This window comes from Carya illinoinensis, chromosome 16, assembly GCF_018687715.1.
Source record: "Carya illinoinensis cultivar Pawnee chromosome 16, C.illinoinensisPawnee_v1, whole genome shotgun sequence".
In the NCBI taxonomy this organism is placed as follows: domain Eukaryota; kingdom Viridiplantae; phylum Streptophyta; class Magnoliopsida; order Fagales; family Juglandaceae; genus Carya; species Carya illinoinensis.
This window is the reverse complement of record NC_056767.1, coordinates 3,674,378-3,694,062: the sequence shown is the minus strand read 5'-3', so window position 1 is coordinate 3,694,062 and position 19,685 is coordinate 3,674,378. Positions and strand designations below refer to the sequence as shown.

General features: G+C 36.2%; 1 protein-coding gene across 2 annotated transcripts; it reads right to left on the bottom strand.

The window, feature by feature from the left end:
- Positions 1 to 10,581: 10,581 nt before the first annotated feature.
- Positions 10,582 to 18,606, bottom strand: LOC122299495 (auxilin-related protein 2). 2 transcript variants are annotated; one of them, XM_043109839.1, is made up of 9 exons: positions 17,564 to 18,606; positions 14,426 to 14,661; positions 14,082 to 14,338; positions 13,861 to 13,996; positions 13,664 to 13,761; positions 13,163 to 13,228; positions 12,813 to 12,902; positions 12,260 to 12,436; positions 10,582 to 11,159 (listed from the first exon to the last, which is right to left on the bottom strand). In XM_043109839.1, the coding sequence occupies exons 1-9, from the start codon at positions 18,148 to 18,150 to the stop codon at positions 11,121 to 11,123; spliced, it is 1,686 nt and encodes a 561-aa protein (XP_042965773.1). In that variant the 5' UTR covers positions 18,151 to 18,606; the 3' UTR covers positions 10,582 to 11,120. The 2 variants fall into 2 exon arrangements, with proteins under 2 accessions (XP_042965773.1, XP_042965772.1); XM_043109838.1 differs by having other exon boundaries at positions 14,426 to 14,667; positions 17,564 to 18,603.
- Positions 18,607 to 19,685: the final 1,079 nt, after the last annotated feature.

The window sequence follows — 19,685 nt, the reverse complement described above, 5'->3', positions numbered from 1 at the left end:
ACAATTCTTAGGAGGTAGAGGGGCGGACCTACATGCTCTACAAAGTATACCCTATTTTTTAATCATAATTTTATAAATATAGAAAATGCCCCCCCCCCCCCCCCCCCGGCAAAAAAAATTTATGATCTCCATATGCTCTATAAAATTTTATAAAATTTCAATATACTTAGAAATGTCTCTCAATTTTTTTCCTATAATGTCATTGTTGCCCAGATGACTAACACAAGAGGGGGGTGAATTGAGTTGTATTTAAAAAAAATAACAATTATAAATAAAATATACAACATAAAATATAAACAAAATACGAAACAGCAATAAATATAAAGAGTAAGGGTAAGAGAGAAGTAAACTCAGTATGTTAACGAGATTTGGCCCCACTGCCTACGTCCTTGCCTCAAGCTACCCCTTGAAGATCCCAAATTCACTATTCAACCTCCTTCAGGTGGAGATAGAAACTTATTACACTTTTAAACAATACCGCTACAAAGGATCCGTGTAGAACACCCTCTATACTTGCAATCACCTTATACGTGGTGATTCAATTATTATCTGTGTAGAATAATTTTTACACACACAAGGGTTATACACACCCTTTTACTGATACAAGAGCTGATAATGGGTAGGTTATCAGAAAATACTTCTCAATGAGTGAAATAAGAACAATACACCGTAAACTATATCTCTCTCAAAATGAACAAGGATTAAGGCTCAATACTTAGAGAAGAGAGAATGAAGGTTTTGAATGAATGTTGTATGCTCTAGATATTGTAAATGTGAAGCTCTCAAGTGATTGATTTATAGGCATATAAGACTTCATATTCAAATTTAAAAAGATTCACATGTCGAAAACAATATCATTCACTTTTTCAAAAAATTCAAATAAAAGGTTCTTCTTTTTCAATTGTCAAGAGACAACATCATTCATTTTTCAAATACTTCAAACCTAATCTTTTACTTTTGACATATGAAAAAATGAGCACATTTTACTTTTAAAAAAATTCAAATCTAATCTTTTACCTTTTGCATAAATTAAAAAAAGTACCAATCACTTTTGAAAATATTCAAATAAAACATGCACATGTGAAAGATAATAATCAATCATCTTTAATATTTTCAAAGTTCAAACCTTTAATCAAGGAATGTACATGTGAAAGATGACAATCAATCATCTTTCAAAATTTTTAAATTTAACTTTTAAAATATTCATGCACATGTGGAAAATGTATTTTAATATTTTATGATAAAATATTAATTTTGAGCCTTAATCCTAATTTCAAATTTTTAAAAGATTTACAACATTACTCTATGACTTTAATGTGAATTTGTTCCCTTCTTGCTCATGCTTGTTTCCTTGATGTGCTTGACTCCATTGTGTAAACAACTTGAACTTGAGACTCCTTTATTCTTTGAATTCATTTGTTATCATCAAAATTTATGTGTAGATATATAATTACATAAAACTTGAAACCTTGGGTTCAATAGTCATAATTTTGTACAATTTCTATATATTATTTATTTTCAAGAGTGTGGTCTCATCAAAATTTTTAATATTTTCAAAGTTCAAATCTTTAATTAAGGCATGTACCTGTGAAAGATGACAATCAATCATCTTTCAAAATTTTTAAATTTAACTTTTAAAATATTCATGCACATGTGGAAAATGTATTTTAATATTTTATGATAAAATATTAATTTTGAGCCTTAATCCTAATTTCAAATTTTTAAAAGATTTACAACATTACTCTATGACTTTAATGTGAATTTGTTCCCTTCTTGCTCATGCTTGTTTCCTTGATGTGCTTGACTCCATTGTGTAAACAACTTGAATTTGAGACTCATTTATTCTTTGAATTCATTTGTTATCATCAAAATTTATGTGTAGATATATAATTACATAAAACTTGAAACCTTGGGTTCAATAGTCATAATTTTGTACAATTTCTATATATTATTTATTTTCAAGAGTGTGGTCTCACCAAAATTAAATCAAAACTAACTTTAGAAAAAATAATAAACTTATTAACATGAATCTCTAAGTTTTTTGTTATACAATATTAGACTTCTTAATATAGATTCTAAAGTAAAAATACAACAAAAATTATTTAAATTTGGTAATCTATATGGAAAATAGTTAAGAGATTTTATTTTCTAGACTTCATTGAGCAAGAAAAAACTTATTTAATGTCTATGTTATAGTATTATATGCTTAATGTGACATGAAAATATCTAGAGTTTACATGAAAGTTAATAAATTAGTTTACATACTAGAATAAAAGATGTCATTCTCAAAGATCACTTGATAATTTATATGAAGTAAATAAATTATAAATATTTCATTATAAAAATAATAATTGATGAATATTATTTCATGAAGCATTATCATAAAAAATCTGAAACATATATTAAGATGTTATATTTCTAGAATTTTATTTCTATATGTAAATTTATAAATTATCGAGATCTAATTTTAAATATAAATTTTTATGAGTTTTAAATTTTAATGTGTCGCATGTTAAAAAATTTGACCATCCTAAAAAAAAGTTATAGGTTTTGCCACTAAGGAGGCACATGTAGGCTTTGAGAACAGTCCAATGAACAGGTGATTGCTGAGGCTGACTAGCCCTGCTCCCAACGTTTATTGTGTGAAAAATTTATCAAACTAATAATAACAAAACAAATAGGTTGAAGCTGCTATATTTTACAGAGGAAAAGGGTCACATAAAGTATGCTTCATACTCATAGACAGGTACAGATCTGGACATGATTATCCATTCAAATACATAGAAATAAACAGAGAAAGCACAATCACCTCCCGTGATTCAAGCATTTCTAATTAATACTCCAGCCAACAGTCAAGGTCCACCTATACATGCATGATACCAGGAATTCTCTCTGTTTCCATAATAGTAGCTACTATGTATAGACCCATTTTAATTGGCAATATATACCATGAAATTCATGCAAGTAAGGAATACAAAGCCTGCTCTCTATCTCAACCTGAGATAGAATTTCTCAATGTGAGATACAATCAAGCGTCACTCTGTATAAAATCCAGTTTTTCATAAACGCTCTAAGCATATTGAATTGACTGCCATATTATTCGAGAAAAATTACGTGTTCACCTCATCTCCATTCTCCATGGCTCATGTTCCACTACTTCTCAACTTGCCGATGTCTTCACGAAGGCCTTGGATCGTGAACAATTTCTATAACTCATTGGCAAGTTGGGCATTCGGAACATTCATGCTTCAACTTGTGGGTGAGTAATAACGAATATACTCATCTCCTTGTAAAGTATGCTGACCATATTTCCATGTATAGATTCCTTAGCTGTGTAGGTTTATTGTGTTGATTTTCTCTTGTGTAATTACCTTAGTTAAATGCTTGATTTGCTCCTTATTGTACAAGAAAATACAGATATTTTTTTGTAAATGATACATAAAAGTTGTTGTGAAAAACGATGGCAATAAATTGAAAAGAATATGGAACGAGAAAAACAATCACACACGACACAAGATTTACGTGGTTCGACAAATTGCCTACGTCCACGGGAGCTGTAGAGGATTTTATTATTGAGAAATATCACATTACAATGATGAATCAATCACTGTACGTTCACAATGTTTCTACAATACGGCCATATGATATAATAATCATATATATAATCAAACGACGGAAAAAACCTTAGAGCTGTGTAAAATGCATGATCGCTCGAGCGATGTGTCGAGCAAACTTCCTTCCTGCATCCGCTCGAGCTCACTGTCGAGTTAACATCGAGCGTTCAACTCTGCCTGACTTCGCTCGAGCTGCCAATGCCTCCGCTCGAGTGAAACTTCCTTCCGCCTCTGCTCGAGCTCATTGTCGAGCTAACATCGAGCGTTCGAATCTATCTGACTTCGCTCGAGCGGCCAATGCCTCTGCTCGAGCGGTGTGGATCAGACTCCACAGTACTCAACAATTCTCCCACTTGGAGATTGGTACACTCGCTGTATCGCCATCTTCTTCAAACATGATATCCTCCACCTCTGCAACTCACTACCCCTGTCTTCATGCTAGAAGACCAACTGAAATTGCGCACAACTTCAGTTTCTCAAGTGTAACACCCCTTGTCAACATATCAGCAGGGTTCTTGCTTCCACAAATCTTCTCAAGTAACAACTGTCTGTCATCTAACAATGATCGTATAAAGTGATACCTGATCTGAATGTGTTTGGTCCTGGAATGAAATGCTAGATTCTTGGCAAGAAATATGGCACTCTCACTATCACTGTAGAGAGTGCCTTGCTAATTCTTTGTACCCAATTCCTCCAAAAAGCCTTGTAGCCATATCATCTCCTTTGCAGCCTCTGACACTGCAATATACTCAGCTTCTGTAGTAGACAAAGAAACTGTTTTCTGTAGATTAGAATCTCAATACACTGCAGTACCACCAAGTGTATAAATAAAACTCGTGGTACTCTTTCTGCTATCAATATCTCCAGCTAGATCAGCATCAACATAGCCCTGCACCTCTAAGCTCTCTCAGATAAACACAAACAGGTTTTTGAGGAGCCCTTTAGGTACCTCAAAATCTATTTCACTGCTTCCCAATGTTTCTTTCCTAGGTTACTCATGTATCTACTCACAACTCCTACTGCATGGGCAATATCCGGTCTCGTACAAACGATAGCATACATAAGTGAACCAATAGCTGAGGCATAAGGAACCTTACTCATGTAATCTTGTTCCTCCTTTGACTCAGGTGACTGATTTTTGCTGAATCTGAAGTGACTGTCCAAGGGTGTGCCAACTGGTTTGGCCTTGTCCATATTGAACCTGCTAAGTACCTTTTTCACATACTCAGCCTGTAAGAGTCTCAACGTACCTCTGACTCTATCTCTGACAATTCTCATGCCAATAATTTGCTTTGCAGCTCCCAAATCCTTCATTGCTAAGTGTTCTGACATCTGCTTCTTCAGATTATTGATCTCATCAATACTAGCCCCTGCAATAAGCATGTCATCCACATACAACAACAGAATAATGTAAGAATTGTCAAAGTGCCTGACATAGCAACAATGATCTGCCTGACATCGAATGTACCCAGCACTGTGCATGAAGTTATCAAATTTCTTATACCACTGTTTAGGAGCTTGCTTCAGGCCATACAAGCTCTTCCTCAGTTTGCAAACTGAACCTTCATTTCCTTGTACTACAAACCCCTCAAGCTGGTGCATGTAGATGTCTTCTTTAAGGTCTCCATGAAGAAAAGCTATCTTCACATCTAACTGCTTAAGAAATAAATCTTCAGTAGCAACCATAGCCAGTACCATCCTGATGGTTGTGATCTTCACCACAGGAGAAAAGATCTCAGAGTAATCAATACTCTGCTTCTGTTGAAAGCCTTTTACAACAAGTCTGGCCTTGTACCTCTTACTGCCATCATGCTCAGTCTTCACCCGGTACACCCACTTGTTGTGTAATGCCTTCTTCCCTGATGGAAGTTCTATCAACTCCCATGTCTAATTCCCTAACAGGGAATCCATCTAATATTTCATGGCCAGCTCCCACTTGTTAGAATTTTCATATTGCAAGGTTTCTTCGTAACTCTGTGGTTCTCCACCATCTGTCAATAGAATGTAATTCAAAGTAGGTGAGAAACACTGTGGAGGACGTATAGTCTTAACTGACCTGCGAACTGCAACTGTAGAAGTGGACGGTTCTGAAACTGACTGCGGAATAATAGGAATGGGTGCACTGGACCCACTCTCCCCGTCACTCACATCTCTACACTGCATTGTAACTTCCGGTAGGTCATCCAATCTTACAAACTCGGACTCCTGAGGAGCTACTATAGAAGCTGTACTAGACTTATCCTTGTACATAATTTTCTCATTAAAAATCACATTTCTACTTCTTATGATTTTTCGACCCTGATCATCCCAAAAACGATAGCCAAATGCCTCATCTCCATAGCCAATGAAATAACATTTTTTTGACTTAGCCTCAAGTTTACTATGAGCATCAGAATCAATAAGCACATAAGAAAGACAACCAAAAGTTTTAAGGTAAGAAAATTTGACCTCTTTCCCGCTCCAAACCTCCTCAGGCAGTTCACAATCCAGTGGAACTGATGGCCATCTGTTTATCAAGTAAACGACAATGCTGACTGCATCTGCCCAGAAAATAGATGGTAGTCCAGCGTGCAACCTCATGCTTCTAGCACGCTCATTAATGGTTCTGTTCATACGCTCAGCAACTCCATTTTGTTGTGGTGTCCCAGGAATGGTCTTCTCCATTCTGATGCCCAGAGCTGCACAATACTCCTTGAACCCACCATCGACATACTCACCACCATTGTCAAACCTCAAACATTTCAGTTTCAAACCTGTCTCTGTCTCAACCATGGCTTTCCAAATTTTGAACACATTAAATACATCATATTTATGCTTCAAAAAATAAACCCATACCTTCCTACTATGATCATCAATGAACATGACATAGTAGCGAGAACCTCCAAGAGATGCCATTGGGGAAGAACCCCACACATCTGTGTGCACAAGATCTAGTCTTCCTGTCTTAGGCGTCCTGCCACTTTTCAAGAAGCTGACCTTTTTTTATTTCCCCATAACACAACTCTCACATATACTGAGATCAACTGACTTCAGTTCTGGTAGCTTGCCTCTAGACAGAAGTTCTTTTATACCCTTCTGACTCATATGGCCAAGCCTGTAATGTCACAAATCTATTGTGCTCTCTGCAACGGTAGTAGCAATAGTGTCAATCAAATCAATAGTCATATATAATGTACCAGTTTTCTTACCCCGAGCCAGTACCAATGCCCCTTTTGTGACCTTCAAGGTGCTATCTGAGAACACTACTGAATGACCACACTCATCGAGCTGCCCAACAAAAATGAGGTTCTTCTTCAACTCAAGAATGTGCCTGACCTTTTGCAAGGTCCATTTGTTCTTGTCAGGGAGTGCAATATCAATGTCTCTCATCACCACTACGTTCAAAGCCTCTCCATCAGCCAAATATACTTTCCCAAAATCACCTGCAACATAGTTCCGCATTAACTCCCGGTGGGAAGATGTATGGAAAGAAGCCCCTGAATCCAGTATTCAGTCATCAACTGGACTATGAATTGCAAGCAATAGTGCATCCTGTACTTCTTCAGTTACCATATTAGCACTATCATTCTCGGTCTTCTTAGGGTTTTTGCAGTTCTTCTTTACGTAGCCAGCTTTGCCACAATTCCAGCAAGTTGCTTGCTGACCAGGCCTCGACTTGCTCTTACCCTATACTTTGATTTTGATCTTCCTCTATTTGAGTTCCTGTCTTGTGATCTCTCTCGAGAATCAACATTTAGAGCTGAACTTAAACCCGAGGTCTCACCTGAATCTTTCCTGCACACCTCTTTAACCAAAATCAAATCACGAATATCATCATATTTCAATTTAGATTTACCAGCAGAATTACTGGCAGTCATTCTCATAACTTCCCAACTATTTGGCAGTAAAGCCAATAGTATCAGTGCACGTATCTCATCATCAAATTCAATTTCAACAGACGACAATTGATTTGTGATAGTATTAAAATCATTCAGATGTTGTGCAACAGATGTACCATCTGCCATCTTCAAATTGAATAACTTTTTCATCAAATATACCTTGTTATTCGATGACGACTTTTCATACATACCTGACAAAGCCGCCATGAGATCCGCAGTCGTCTTCTCCTTGATGACGTTGTGTGCAACTGATCTCGATAGGGTTAATCAAATAAACCCCAGAACTTGTGGATCCAACAGGTTTCAATTAGCATCATCCATCTTTTCCGATTGTTTTCCCAATAGTGGAAGATGAAGTTTCTTCCCATAAACGTAGTCCTCTATTTGCATCCTCTATTATTCAAAATTCGTGCCATCAAAATTCGTGCCATCAAACTTCTCGATCCTCGATGCCTTCAATTCATCTCCAGCCATCATTTTTTCTCAAACCCGAACCTTGGCTCTTGATACCAATTTTTGTGAAAAACGATGGCAATAAATTGAAAAGAATATGAAACGAGAAAGACAATCACATATAACACAAGATTTACGTGGTTCGACAAATTGTCTACGTCCACGGGAGCTGCAAAGGATTTTATTATTGAGAAATATCACACTACAATGATGGATCAATCACTGTATGTCCACAGTGTTTCTACAGTACGGCCATATAATATAATAATCATATATATAGTTAAACGGCGGAAAAAAACCCTAGAGATGTGTAAAATGCATGATCGCTTGAGCAGCGTGTCAAGCGCGCGTCGAGCCAACTTCCTTCCTGCATCCGCTCGAGCTCACTGTCGAGTTGACATCCAGCGTTCAACTCTGCCTGACTTCGCTCGAGCGGCCAATGCCTCCGGTCTAGCCAAACTTCCTTCCGCCTCTGCTTGAGCTCACTGTCGAGCTAACATCGAACGTTCGAATCTGTCTGATTTCGCTCAAGCGGCCAATACCTCTGCTCAAGCGGTGTGGACTAGACTCCACAGTACTCAACAAAAGTTTATCCATCATTCGCTTCTCTTCTTTTAACAATAACTCTGCTTTAGATCCATCACAGAAAATACCCTTTTCTTGAACTCTCCGTTTATTACTTCTTAGATTTGCATTTTACCCGGTGCGCATACTTAACATGTGATTCTTTTGGATCTCATACAAAAAAGGCTCGTCTGTGTCGGCTCCCTTTCCTGAACAAAGATGTCTGGGAACACTACTACAAAGGACAATCTTCCCCACAACTGAGTTTTCAACGTCTCCGTCGACGAAAATCCACAAGGTGGCTCCAAGTGCTTTGACGACGACGGCCGTCTCAAGCGAACTGGTAGATTACTTCAGCATAATCTCTCTATCAATCTTCCATTAGCATTTCAAAACTGCTTTCCCCAAAAATGCTAACCAAAAGGTAGTTTGGAGTTGAATGTGTTTTTCACTAGCTCTCTGTTTGTCATGATTCAGGGACTGTTTGGACTGCTAGTGCTCACATAATAAGAGCCGTGATCGGGTCTGGGGTTCTGTCCTTGGCCTGGGCCACAACTCAGTTGGGATGGATTGCTGGTCTGTTGCCATGTTCTTGTTCTCCCTCGTGACTTACTACTCTTCCACGCTCCAATCTGCATGTTATTGTTAGGGGGACCCTGCCACTGGCAAGAGAAACTATACCTACATGGATGCTGTGAGATCAAACCTGGGTAAATTTTGTTATGTTTTAGTTTCTCAAAATAAATTGTATGTGGTTGTGCTTTTATTGAAGTTTTTAATCTCAATCTGTTTGTGGGTTTTGATTTTCTAGGTGGAGAAAAGGTTAAGATATGTGGACTAGTCCAGTACTTGAACCTTTTTGGATCTGCCTATTAGATTGTAATAGTGACCTCACCTCAAGGTGATGCAATATGGTGAGGTATATGCATACACAAGCATCATATAGATAAAATACTTCTGTAATTGCAGGGATTTATAAAAATTATTGTAATTATGATTATATGTCTCCGTGTCAATAGTAATATTTATGTGGTGCCTATTGAAAAAAGAAGAAGTACGTGGTACCCATTGCATGATGGAGAGGTAGTTCTAAATCCGTGCTATGGGAGGATATAGTTTAAGACATTTAAAAGTAAGATTTAATTAATTAAAATGCCTTTTTTTTTTTTTTTTAATTTTTGAATATATTTAAAAAGTAATGTTACATATAATTATGGAGTTCGTAAATACTATGCAGTCATTTTGAAAAAGAATAAGATCTATTATTAAAAATTTAATTTTTTTTATATAGATATCGTATTTATTCACTTCTTCTAAAATAATTGTACGGCATTTACGCATTCACGACTATAAATATCATTTCACTTATTTGAATACCAACTATGGTCAAGTCAATATTGGGATTTTTCCACTTGTCTACCATAAATTTAAAGAATACTAATATTTCTTACGATTTATAGCATCCAAGGGATCAATCAAACTTGGAAAATTGGGAAGCAAACACAGGCAATTTGGTTGCTGTTGAAAATGCTGTTGAAAGTAAATGGTGGTGCAACGCTTATGCACATAAAAGCCATATTTTGTTATTGCACCAGCCCGGGCTATGACAGTCTTTTCTGGAATTAAAAACACTTATTTATTTGGTTAAACAGTTCAAATAATATGAAAAAAATAATTTGTTAAAAATTAAATAAAATATTATTATAATATAATTTTTTAATATAATTTTTATTTTAAAATTAGAACATGTTATATTATTTATTATATTTTGCGTGGAAGTTTAGAATAATTATAATGATTATATGAAATGAAATGAAATGATATAGTTTAGCTTTGTGTAACCAAAGCTACACAAATGCATGATATCGTCCACTTGGTTAAAAGAAAAAATATATATCTTGTTTGGAATCAAATATATTATTGTCGAATATGATAAATTAGACCAAAAAACCAGGTAAAATGAATTGTATCATAATTCATAGGCTACTTACAACCCTTCCGATCGTTTTTTTATGAGTATCTGTCGATCTGTTGAGTTTTTTCGGAAATATGATCCATGAAAAATTGTCATATGCAAAATAAATCATAAGCTCAATGGCCAATTAGGGGCTGTCTAAGAATTTGGATACAAGTGACATTCGTACTCGCAAACAAAATCAACAACTTTGTGAACACTGTAAACAAAGCGCCCAAATCAAATCTTACGACTAGCAATTACAGTGGAAACTGGGAACAAAAGATTCTAGTATAAGAACAATTGGGATGGTTGATTCAATCATAATTTTTATTGCTGTGTTTGTGGTGGTGGTGGTGGTGGTGGGAAAGGGGGGGTGGGGTTTTGTTGTGTGTGTTGGAATGTATCCTGTAAAATTTGAATTTCCTACAAACTTCATGTATCAACATTACTTCACATGACTTCCCAAAGACATTTATCTTACATTATATTCGAGTATACCTTACCGGGCATGCGGCAGGCAGGGGCAATATTTTAAAACCGGCAGAAAATCAAATTCTACTGGTAAAGCCCTGTCTCTTCCATGGTGAAAGGGGAACTTGAAACTGCAAACCAATATGTTCCAAAAACACAATATGAACAAATCACCAGCGGTATCTAAGAAAGTTCCTCCACATTGAACTTCTTCCAAGCTTCCTGTATTAGAATCAAATCAATCAAGAATAAAAACCAGCAAGTAACAAGATGCAGCAATAGTTGTCAAAGGGAAAAAAGAGGATGATAATTTCTATATGTACTTTCCCACCGAGAATGAAGAATTATTAGATCAGATGAGAAATAGCGCAACAGTAGACATATGGTTACAAAAGAATCAAATTTAGAATATGTAATAGGCACTTCATATATATTTACAAATTTTTCATATGAATTCGCAGATTATTCCTGGTGATTGAATTTAATTAAAAACTAGTACGGAATGGTTTCTTTGACTGGTAGAACTGCTAGCACTTTTGTTAGCTAAACTACCTCAGGAGGTCATAACCACTCTATACAAATGTTTGAAATCACTAAAACGCACATGGGGTCATGTTAACTGAACAAGGACCATGCTGGACAATTAACAAAATTAGTATTCGGTAGAAATAACTAATTAGCAATGTCCTAGAGAACCACTATTGTACACCACTTTTTCATTGTCAAGTAAACCACAAACCATTCTATTATACCAAAGACTTGTCATGAGGCATGTGTGGGCATTTAATGAGAAGACTACGCCATTTTGTTGCTGGCAGAAATTAGAGAAAAATAAAATATGCATTACCTACAACCCATCACCTAGAGCAGAGCCCAAATGATGGTAGGAACTTTTCTCTTGCAAGACCAGTTACGGAAACGTCACAGACTTGAATCATTATAAGGGGGTCAAATTGGGGAAAGCATTAGTGGTTATCTTTTTTTCTACTAACCGTTTTAGAACCTTGTATAACTGCAGGGTTCATCCATAGACAGCAGAAAGGGAGACACATTTGAGATAATCAAATTTGTACCAGATTTATGAAACATCATTCAACAGTAACATAATTGCATTCTGCGGTTGAGGGTGACTAATGTGAACATTACTGGCTGTCAGTTCCAACAAATATACCAATAAGATCACCATATGCTAAAAAAAATACATTAATGGGAAAAGGTCATATCTATGGAATGAAGAACTGTAAAGACTAATGCATCTCAGATACATGAATTACCAATATCAGGTCTTTCTTTTAAATATCTGTGAAATACCAATAAGGTACCTTAAGGATATCAAAAACTTTCTCTGCTGTATATTTTTGCTCGAGAGTAGCACCTTTCTGCTGAACCTTATCAGGATGGATAAATAATGTCGCCTTTCTATAAACCTTTTTAACTGAGGCAGAGGTGATCATATCTGTCAGTGACACGGGCTGCCAATCGCATTCAGGCCAAAGCACCTGATATATATTGTATTTATGGTTATTATAGTTAGAAGGATCAAATACCACACTTACAAGGATTCAGTAGTTGAATATATCAGCCTCATTTAAGCAAAAAACAACTGATGGTTATCTACCGAGAGAATACTGTTCAGCTACAGTCTGTACAGGAACTTTTAGAGACTCTTTTCTGAACTTTACTTAATATGATAGTTTTTAAAGAGATTTTTTGGTCCACACATAGATCTTACAAAAGCAAACTTACAAAATGATCAAGGACGTGAAAAAACCAACCACTTTAGGAAGCTACAGTAGATTGTGAGGAGTAAAATTGAGCATCAATAGTTTATTCTTGACAAGTAAAAATAAACTGTTTATACGTTGGGAAACTCACAGATTGCAATGATGATAACAATGCACGCATATTGCCCTCCCTCCCTGCTGCCCACTGCTTTATTCGAATGTCCACGGTCTCAGCAATCCTCTGCCAACATTATGATTATAAAATACTAAGTAGCTATATGGCAGGATAAAATCAATGGTAATATACAAAATAAAAAGTATCAGAGCACATATAAGCATTGCTTGTAAACTAAACGCCACCTCACCTAACCAGGGAGGAAAAGGTAAATAAATTAAAAAAATGTGATAAAAAGATTTGTCAACGAATAATTTTAGAAACGATATGGTAATAGATCCTAGATGAATAAATAAAACATATGGCTCAACACAACAAACACTCACACGCCTCTCTTCTTGCTCCCACTGTGTTTGAAAGTCACGCTGGTTCATATCAGCCACTGCTTGTGCCTGAAAACACATATGCCACAAATTATCAGACCATCCCACTAATGCGTATAGACATATAGCACAAAAACTCAATAATAGATAGTGTCAAGCCAATACACAAGGGAAATTGGCTTTCAGTAGCAAATCTAACGTCAAGGCCATGAAGCTAAGTCTTGAAGCTGAAAGGCTAGGTAATTAAATTGCCTAATAATTAACCAATGATCGTAGATATGTCAAGCTCTGAAGGCCAAAGCAGTACAGGGGATAGAATGGCAACAAAGCCTCCAGAATAAATGAATAAATGAAAATTGAGGAAATCAATTAACATATTTATATATTGCATTTAGAAAAAATAAGTACAGAGAGACAAAATAAGCTCATCCATCCCAGAATATAAAATGTAGTGTCACCTAAGGAAGAAAAGTGTATAGAAAGGACAAGGGTGAAAACACAAACCGCACGATCCTGAGTCCTTTGATGACGGCCCAATCTGGCTCTTCGTCTTTCTTCACTTTCTCCTTCAACTTCCTGAAATTCTCCAAATAATGGAGCAGCTTTTGCAAACAAAAAACATTATAGAAATTGGCTTTAGAAGAGATACCAACAAAATTTACCATGCTGGAAATGAAAACAGCACATCAATAAGAAATTACCTCCAAATATCAAAGAAAGGTCATCAACCATGAATGGTACAGAAGAAGACTTCTTTATACTGGCTGAGGCCTCAGATGGCATCCTCTGGGGCACTTCAGGACTTCTCTTATGAACCGGTGCATCAAATAGAGTGTCCTAAAGGGTGCAAGAGAAAGTGAATAATATAATCTGATTGGTGTTAATATAGAATGGCGATGATTGTCACATCCATGTTTCTCACCAAAGTAGTAACCCTTGATCTTGGTACACTGTTTGATCTAGAACCTACACTGAAAAAGGATTCTAGATCATCTCCACCCTGCTGCATAGTGTGGCCTGAAGCATATTCAGCTTCATTATGCAAACTAGATTTGGTGTCTGATTTCTTTATAGCCTTTTCACTAGTGCGTACATCTGATTGTTTGCCGGCTTTATTTCGCACTCTACTCATGGCAAAGTCCTCAAGTTCATCAATTGAAGATGAGTGAGAGCTTTTAACTGCATCAAACAAACCATCTTGTAACTATTAAGGTAATGAGGTAACTGAAAGAAAAAGAGGAATTTCATTAGGGAAAAGCTAAGAACCTTTTTGTGCATTCAAAACTTGCATTGGTTTTGGAGGGGCCCTCAATATAGGGATAGCACCAAGTTTCGTGCCCTCAGATTTATTTGGCCTACTAAGTTGTTCAAGGGGATCGGAGAACAGTTCTGAGGAGGTATATGCTGGCTTTGAGATTGATTCTAATATTGTGAAGGGGTCTTCCGAAGAAATAAAGGTTGATTTAGCTGAATGAACACGTGATTGCTGAGGCTGAATAGTCCTGCTCCTAAGATTTGTCATGTGAAAAAATTTTCAAACTAAGAATAACGGATTTGTTGAACAAATTAACAAAACAAAAAGGTTGAAGCAGCTATATTTGACAGAGAAAAAGGGCCACATAAGGTATGTTTCATATTCATAGAAAGATACAGATTTTTTTTTAATAATTATTATTATTTTATTATTATTGTTTTTTTATTGTCCCCGGATGTCTAAGAACAAAGTCTTGACTAATCCCGGAGGTCAGCAAGAAGTTTCCCACAAGTGCACCTCGAGTAATTCAAGGGAAAGTTCCCCCAGTCCAATGGCCCCTAAAACTTGTTTGCACCCAAGAGGATTCGAACTTTATACCTAGAGGGAGCATACCACCAAGACCAAGACCTTTACCACTTCAGCCAACCCGTAGGGGTTCATAGACAGATACAGATCTGAAACTGGTTATCCGGTCTAATAAATAGAAATAACAATGACAAGAAAAACAATACCTATAATGAAAGGCACTTAAAAAAGTAATAGGACCACATTCAAAAGAAGAGTTAGGAAGTAACTGGAAGGATAAACTTAAAATGAGATGCAAATGATCCCTCCTAGCACAGCACCTCTTTTCAATCAGAGCTGGAAGGTCATGCTCTTCATTCCATCAGGGTACTGCTGAGATTGTATTAGCCTAAAAATTTTGGGTAATCCATGCAACAAGTGGGAAAGTTTGGGATTTTTTTACCCCTGAACCAAAAAAAGTATATTTTTCTTGCACATGTTCCATAGAATCTTCTTGTCTAAAAATATGTAGACAGAGGAATTTTGCATTACCATAGGCTTTTCCAACCATAGCTGTTCAGTGAGAACTGCTAGTAATGCAAAACATAAAAAAGCAATTAATCATTTTTATTACAAAGTGATAATTATGACAACCACCAGTTAATAACCGGTAGTTTACTGTTATCTATACTCTTAACAATTATTCCACAAGTCCATACAGCTTACTTGTGTACACTGCTATCTTCTACTCTCAGAGAAATAATCAAATTGAGGGGAGGGGTTAGAATTTATATGCACTACTAATCAGAAAAGAATCTAACTTTGGAGATCTTCAGAAGTGACAAACTCCACATGCCACTGCTCAGGAACAAAGAACAACAGTACTACTTGCATAAGCTAATAACAGCTGAACCATAACTACAGAAGGGTAAATGAAGAGAATGACTAATTACTTCCTTCTACATAACTAATATCTGTCTACCAAAATTGAGGGAATTTTATGAGACACTTATGAAACTATCTCTGGTTATGAGATGAAAACTTCAACGTGATTTTTTATGGAGTGGAATAGGAGAGGAGTTTAAGTTTCATTTAGTGGGCTGGGATAAGGTGTGCATTTCCTTGAGAGATGGCGGATTGGGGGTTAGGAATGTGAGGATTCTTAATAGGTCTTTATTAGGAAAATGGCTTTGCGATATAACAATGAGAGTGGAGCCTTATGGAAAGGGGTGATAGATTTGAAATATGGTTGTGAAATGGGGAGTTGGTGTACAAAAGAGGGAAGGGGGTCCTATGGAGTGGGGTTGTGGAAGTTCATACGGAAAGGATGGGATTCTTTTGCTAGTAATACTCGATTGAGCTTGGGGGATGGAAGAAGGATACGCTTTTGGAAGGATTGTTGGGTGGGTGACACAGTGTTGCAGGAGGCTTATCCCGCTATTTACAGTATTGCAAGGGATCCAGATGCCATGGTAGCTGATTTGAGGGTAACTATACAAGGTTCACAAGAGTGGAATATCAGCCTAAATAGGGAGGTACACGACTGGGAAGTGAACATGCTGGTGGATTTTTTTAATTTGCTGTATAACATTCCTATTGCTGCCACAACTGAAGATGTGATGATTTGGAGACCTTCGAGGAAAGGAAAATTCACAGTACGCTCGTTTTATAATGCTATTACTGGGCAACAAGGACATTCTTTCCCCTGGAAGAACATTTGGAGGACTAAAGCACCAACAAAGGCTGCCTTTTTTGTTTGGACAGCAGCCTTAGGCAAGATACTGACTAATGATAATCTGAGGAGAAGGGGCCTTGTTATCACGGACTGGTGTTGTATGTGTCAGAAGAGTGGGGAAACGGTGGATCATCTACTTTTACACTGTGAGCATGCTAGAGACATGTGGAACTACTTTTTCAGCAAGATGGAAATAGCATGGGTGATGCCAGGCCGGGTGGTTGATCTTCTGGCATGCTGGAGAGGTATTATGGGACACCACAGATTGCAGCTGTTTGGAAAATGGCCCCTATTTGTATTCTTTGGTGTATTTGGAGTGAACGTAACGAGAGATTCTTTGAGGACCATGAACGTTCCTTGGAAGAGTTTAGGAGTTTCTTTTGGAAGACTCTAGTTATGTGGGCTATTGGGTTGGATTTAAATGGGCTTAGTTTTCATGATTTTCTTGTAACTGTTACTAGTTCTTAAAAAGGTGTATGCTTTTGTATACCTCTAGTGTACTTGGGCTATGCCTATCCTTTTATCAATGAAATATCATATTACTTATCAAAAAAAAAAAAATGAGATGAAAATGAAAGGCAATAATCAGTAAACGTATTCTCCACTAGATGCTCCACTAAATATGAACATTTCAATTAACCCGGTTTGAAATGCCTACAGAATTTTGCAAACACTTTTTATTATAAAAATATTCACTTTTATTCATGTTCTTCTCAAACACTCCTCGCTATCAATAAAATTCATTATTCACAGAGAAAATTTTACCCAACATATCTAGCAAATTGAACAACTTTTACAAGAACCAAGATCACGTCGTGAGTTCATACTAAACCCAGTACCATTATCGTTATTGGCATTATGGGCATGGGCATGGGAATTCTACCAAAGTCTTTATAATACTTTTACATACCCACTATTTGGTGTACTGCTTCCACCAAACCCAGGTATCAAGTCATTGAAATCACTCTCATTCTTCACTGATCGATTCTGGTCCCGACTCTTCGATCTTGCCTCTCCTCCACCGAAATTACCCAACAGATCATCAATCGAAGCACTCTGCTTCGGTGGCGAAGCAAAAGACGAAAACACATCGTCATTATTCGCAGAAACCGAGCTCTTCAACCCGGGCATTCCTCCAAATATGTCGTCACCATTATAAATAGGCAACGAAGAAGGAATCCCACTAGAATTATTCGAAAATATGGAATCGTAATCAAATGAAGTATCAGATTGCTTCGTGGACTTATTGGGTTCCCGGAATAATAAATCACCGTAATCATCAAATCCTCCATAGTTCTGGGTTCTCGTATTTGAAAGCGAGGAAGATCTGGATGAATAGGCAGACGGGTGGTTAAAGCCAGAATCAAACCCCAAATTGCGGCTATGGAAATTGCTTGAGCTGGTGGGTAGTTTTGATTCCTTCGACGCTGCCATTGGAGCAGCTTTCCCTTGCGGTTTCAAGCCGAACCGCTCTGTTAGGACGTCAAATTCGTCCATTTTTGCGCTTATGAATCGAAATCTCGAGAATTGGATTCTAAAGTTGAGGCTAAATTGCAACCAACCGAGGTTGGTTTACAGGAACTTGAAATATGGGTTGTGGAAAAACTGTGAGGTTTTGTATATTGAATGAAAGTTGAATAACGGGAGTGAGTGATCTTTGCGCTGAGGATCAGAAAACGAACCGTAATTTTCAATGAATTTCCAGACGAATGGCAGGGAGAGAGAGTTTTTGGTCTCAGGTGGTCTGGCGGGAATTGGGTAACGAAGAGGGATAGGGATAGGAGATTTTACAGGAGAGATTTGGATCAGAGATTCCTCTCGCTCTCTTTCTAGAGTCTCGGCACAGGTCTCTGTTTCTTGTCTTTAGTCCTTTTCTCACGGAGGCAAAGGCAAAAGCTCGTGAAACGTGGATTCTACTCTACAACGTTGTGCGGTGCGCACAATCTGTGGCAACCTTCAGAATTTCTTTGTCGGTGTGACTGTAACGAATTTCTCATATCCTAATAAAAACAATTTATAAAATAGTTTATTATCCACTTTTATGAATTTTTAGTGTTAGAAAATAATTTTAAGATATATAAATTTCGTATAAATTTTTAAAAAATTACAATCCACCTGAATAACTAACTTTTTCTTAAGATAGATTGTATTTTTATAAAAAAAATTAATATTTACAATAGTATAATGTATAAATATCATGTAATTTTTTTTTTAAAAATTAATAAATATGAAAAAATTAATTTTTTAATAATAAATATTTTTTTTAATTTTCAAATAATTACTTAATATTTACATATTTTATAATTATATATAATATTACTCTAAAATTTTATATATGATTTACATGTAAATTTGTATTTGATATCACTCCACTTTTACTTTGCGGGCCGGAAGTGTGTGGTTGATCACCACATGGATGTGGGCTAAAAGTGTTTAATTCATCACTAATTGTGGGCTTGACTCTCCTATAAAATAAAACCTTAATCGAAACGGTTAATGATCCATCAACTAAACATGTACAACTCCCTATTTTCTTTCTTTTTACACGAGGATTTGAATTGACCTCCTCAACCTGATCCAAACATTGCGTTGTCTTTTTGAAGCATCCCCCACAAAGTTCAGTGTTGTTGACCGTTGAAAAGTCATATGAGTTTTTTTTTTTAATAAAAACCATAAAATAATTGCAACTCCTAATTTAAAGCGGAAAGAATTCATTATTTGTTTAGAATATTTGAGTACGTGACACATGTACATGCATACAAAGTTTTTTTAATATAAATAATATTAGATATAATCGTAAAATATACAATTATCTTATATTTTTTTAAAAAAATAGTGTGATTCATAATTTAAAAAATCAGTTACTTTTTTTTTTATATGACCATTACGCACTATATGATAGTAAATATAATTTCTCATTGAGTATATATAGAATTGTTTTGGACTATCTTAAAGAAAACCTCTATTTATAATATTTTTAACGTCATTCTCTTAATATTTCTTGATATGATATTTAAAAAATTATTTATAAA

Coding starts and splice junctions, on each gene's coding strand:
- LOC122299495 (XM_043109838.1), bottom strand. CDS start 18,150: ATGGACGAATTTGACGTCCTAACAGAGCGGTTCGGCTTGAAACCGCAA. Junction 14,668..17,563: donor AGCAGTACACCAAATAGTGG/GTATGTAAAAGT, acceptor GACAAATCTTAG/GAGCAGGACTATTCAGCCTC. Junction 13,762..13,860: donor CCTTTCTTTGATATTTGGAG/GTAATTTCTTAT, acceptor TGTTTGCAAAAG/CTGCTCCATTATTTGGAGAA.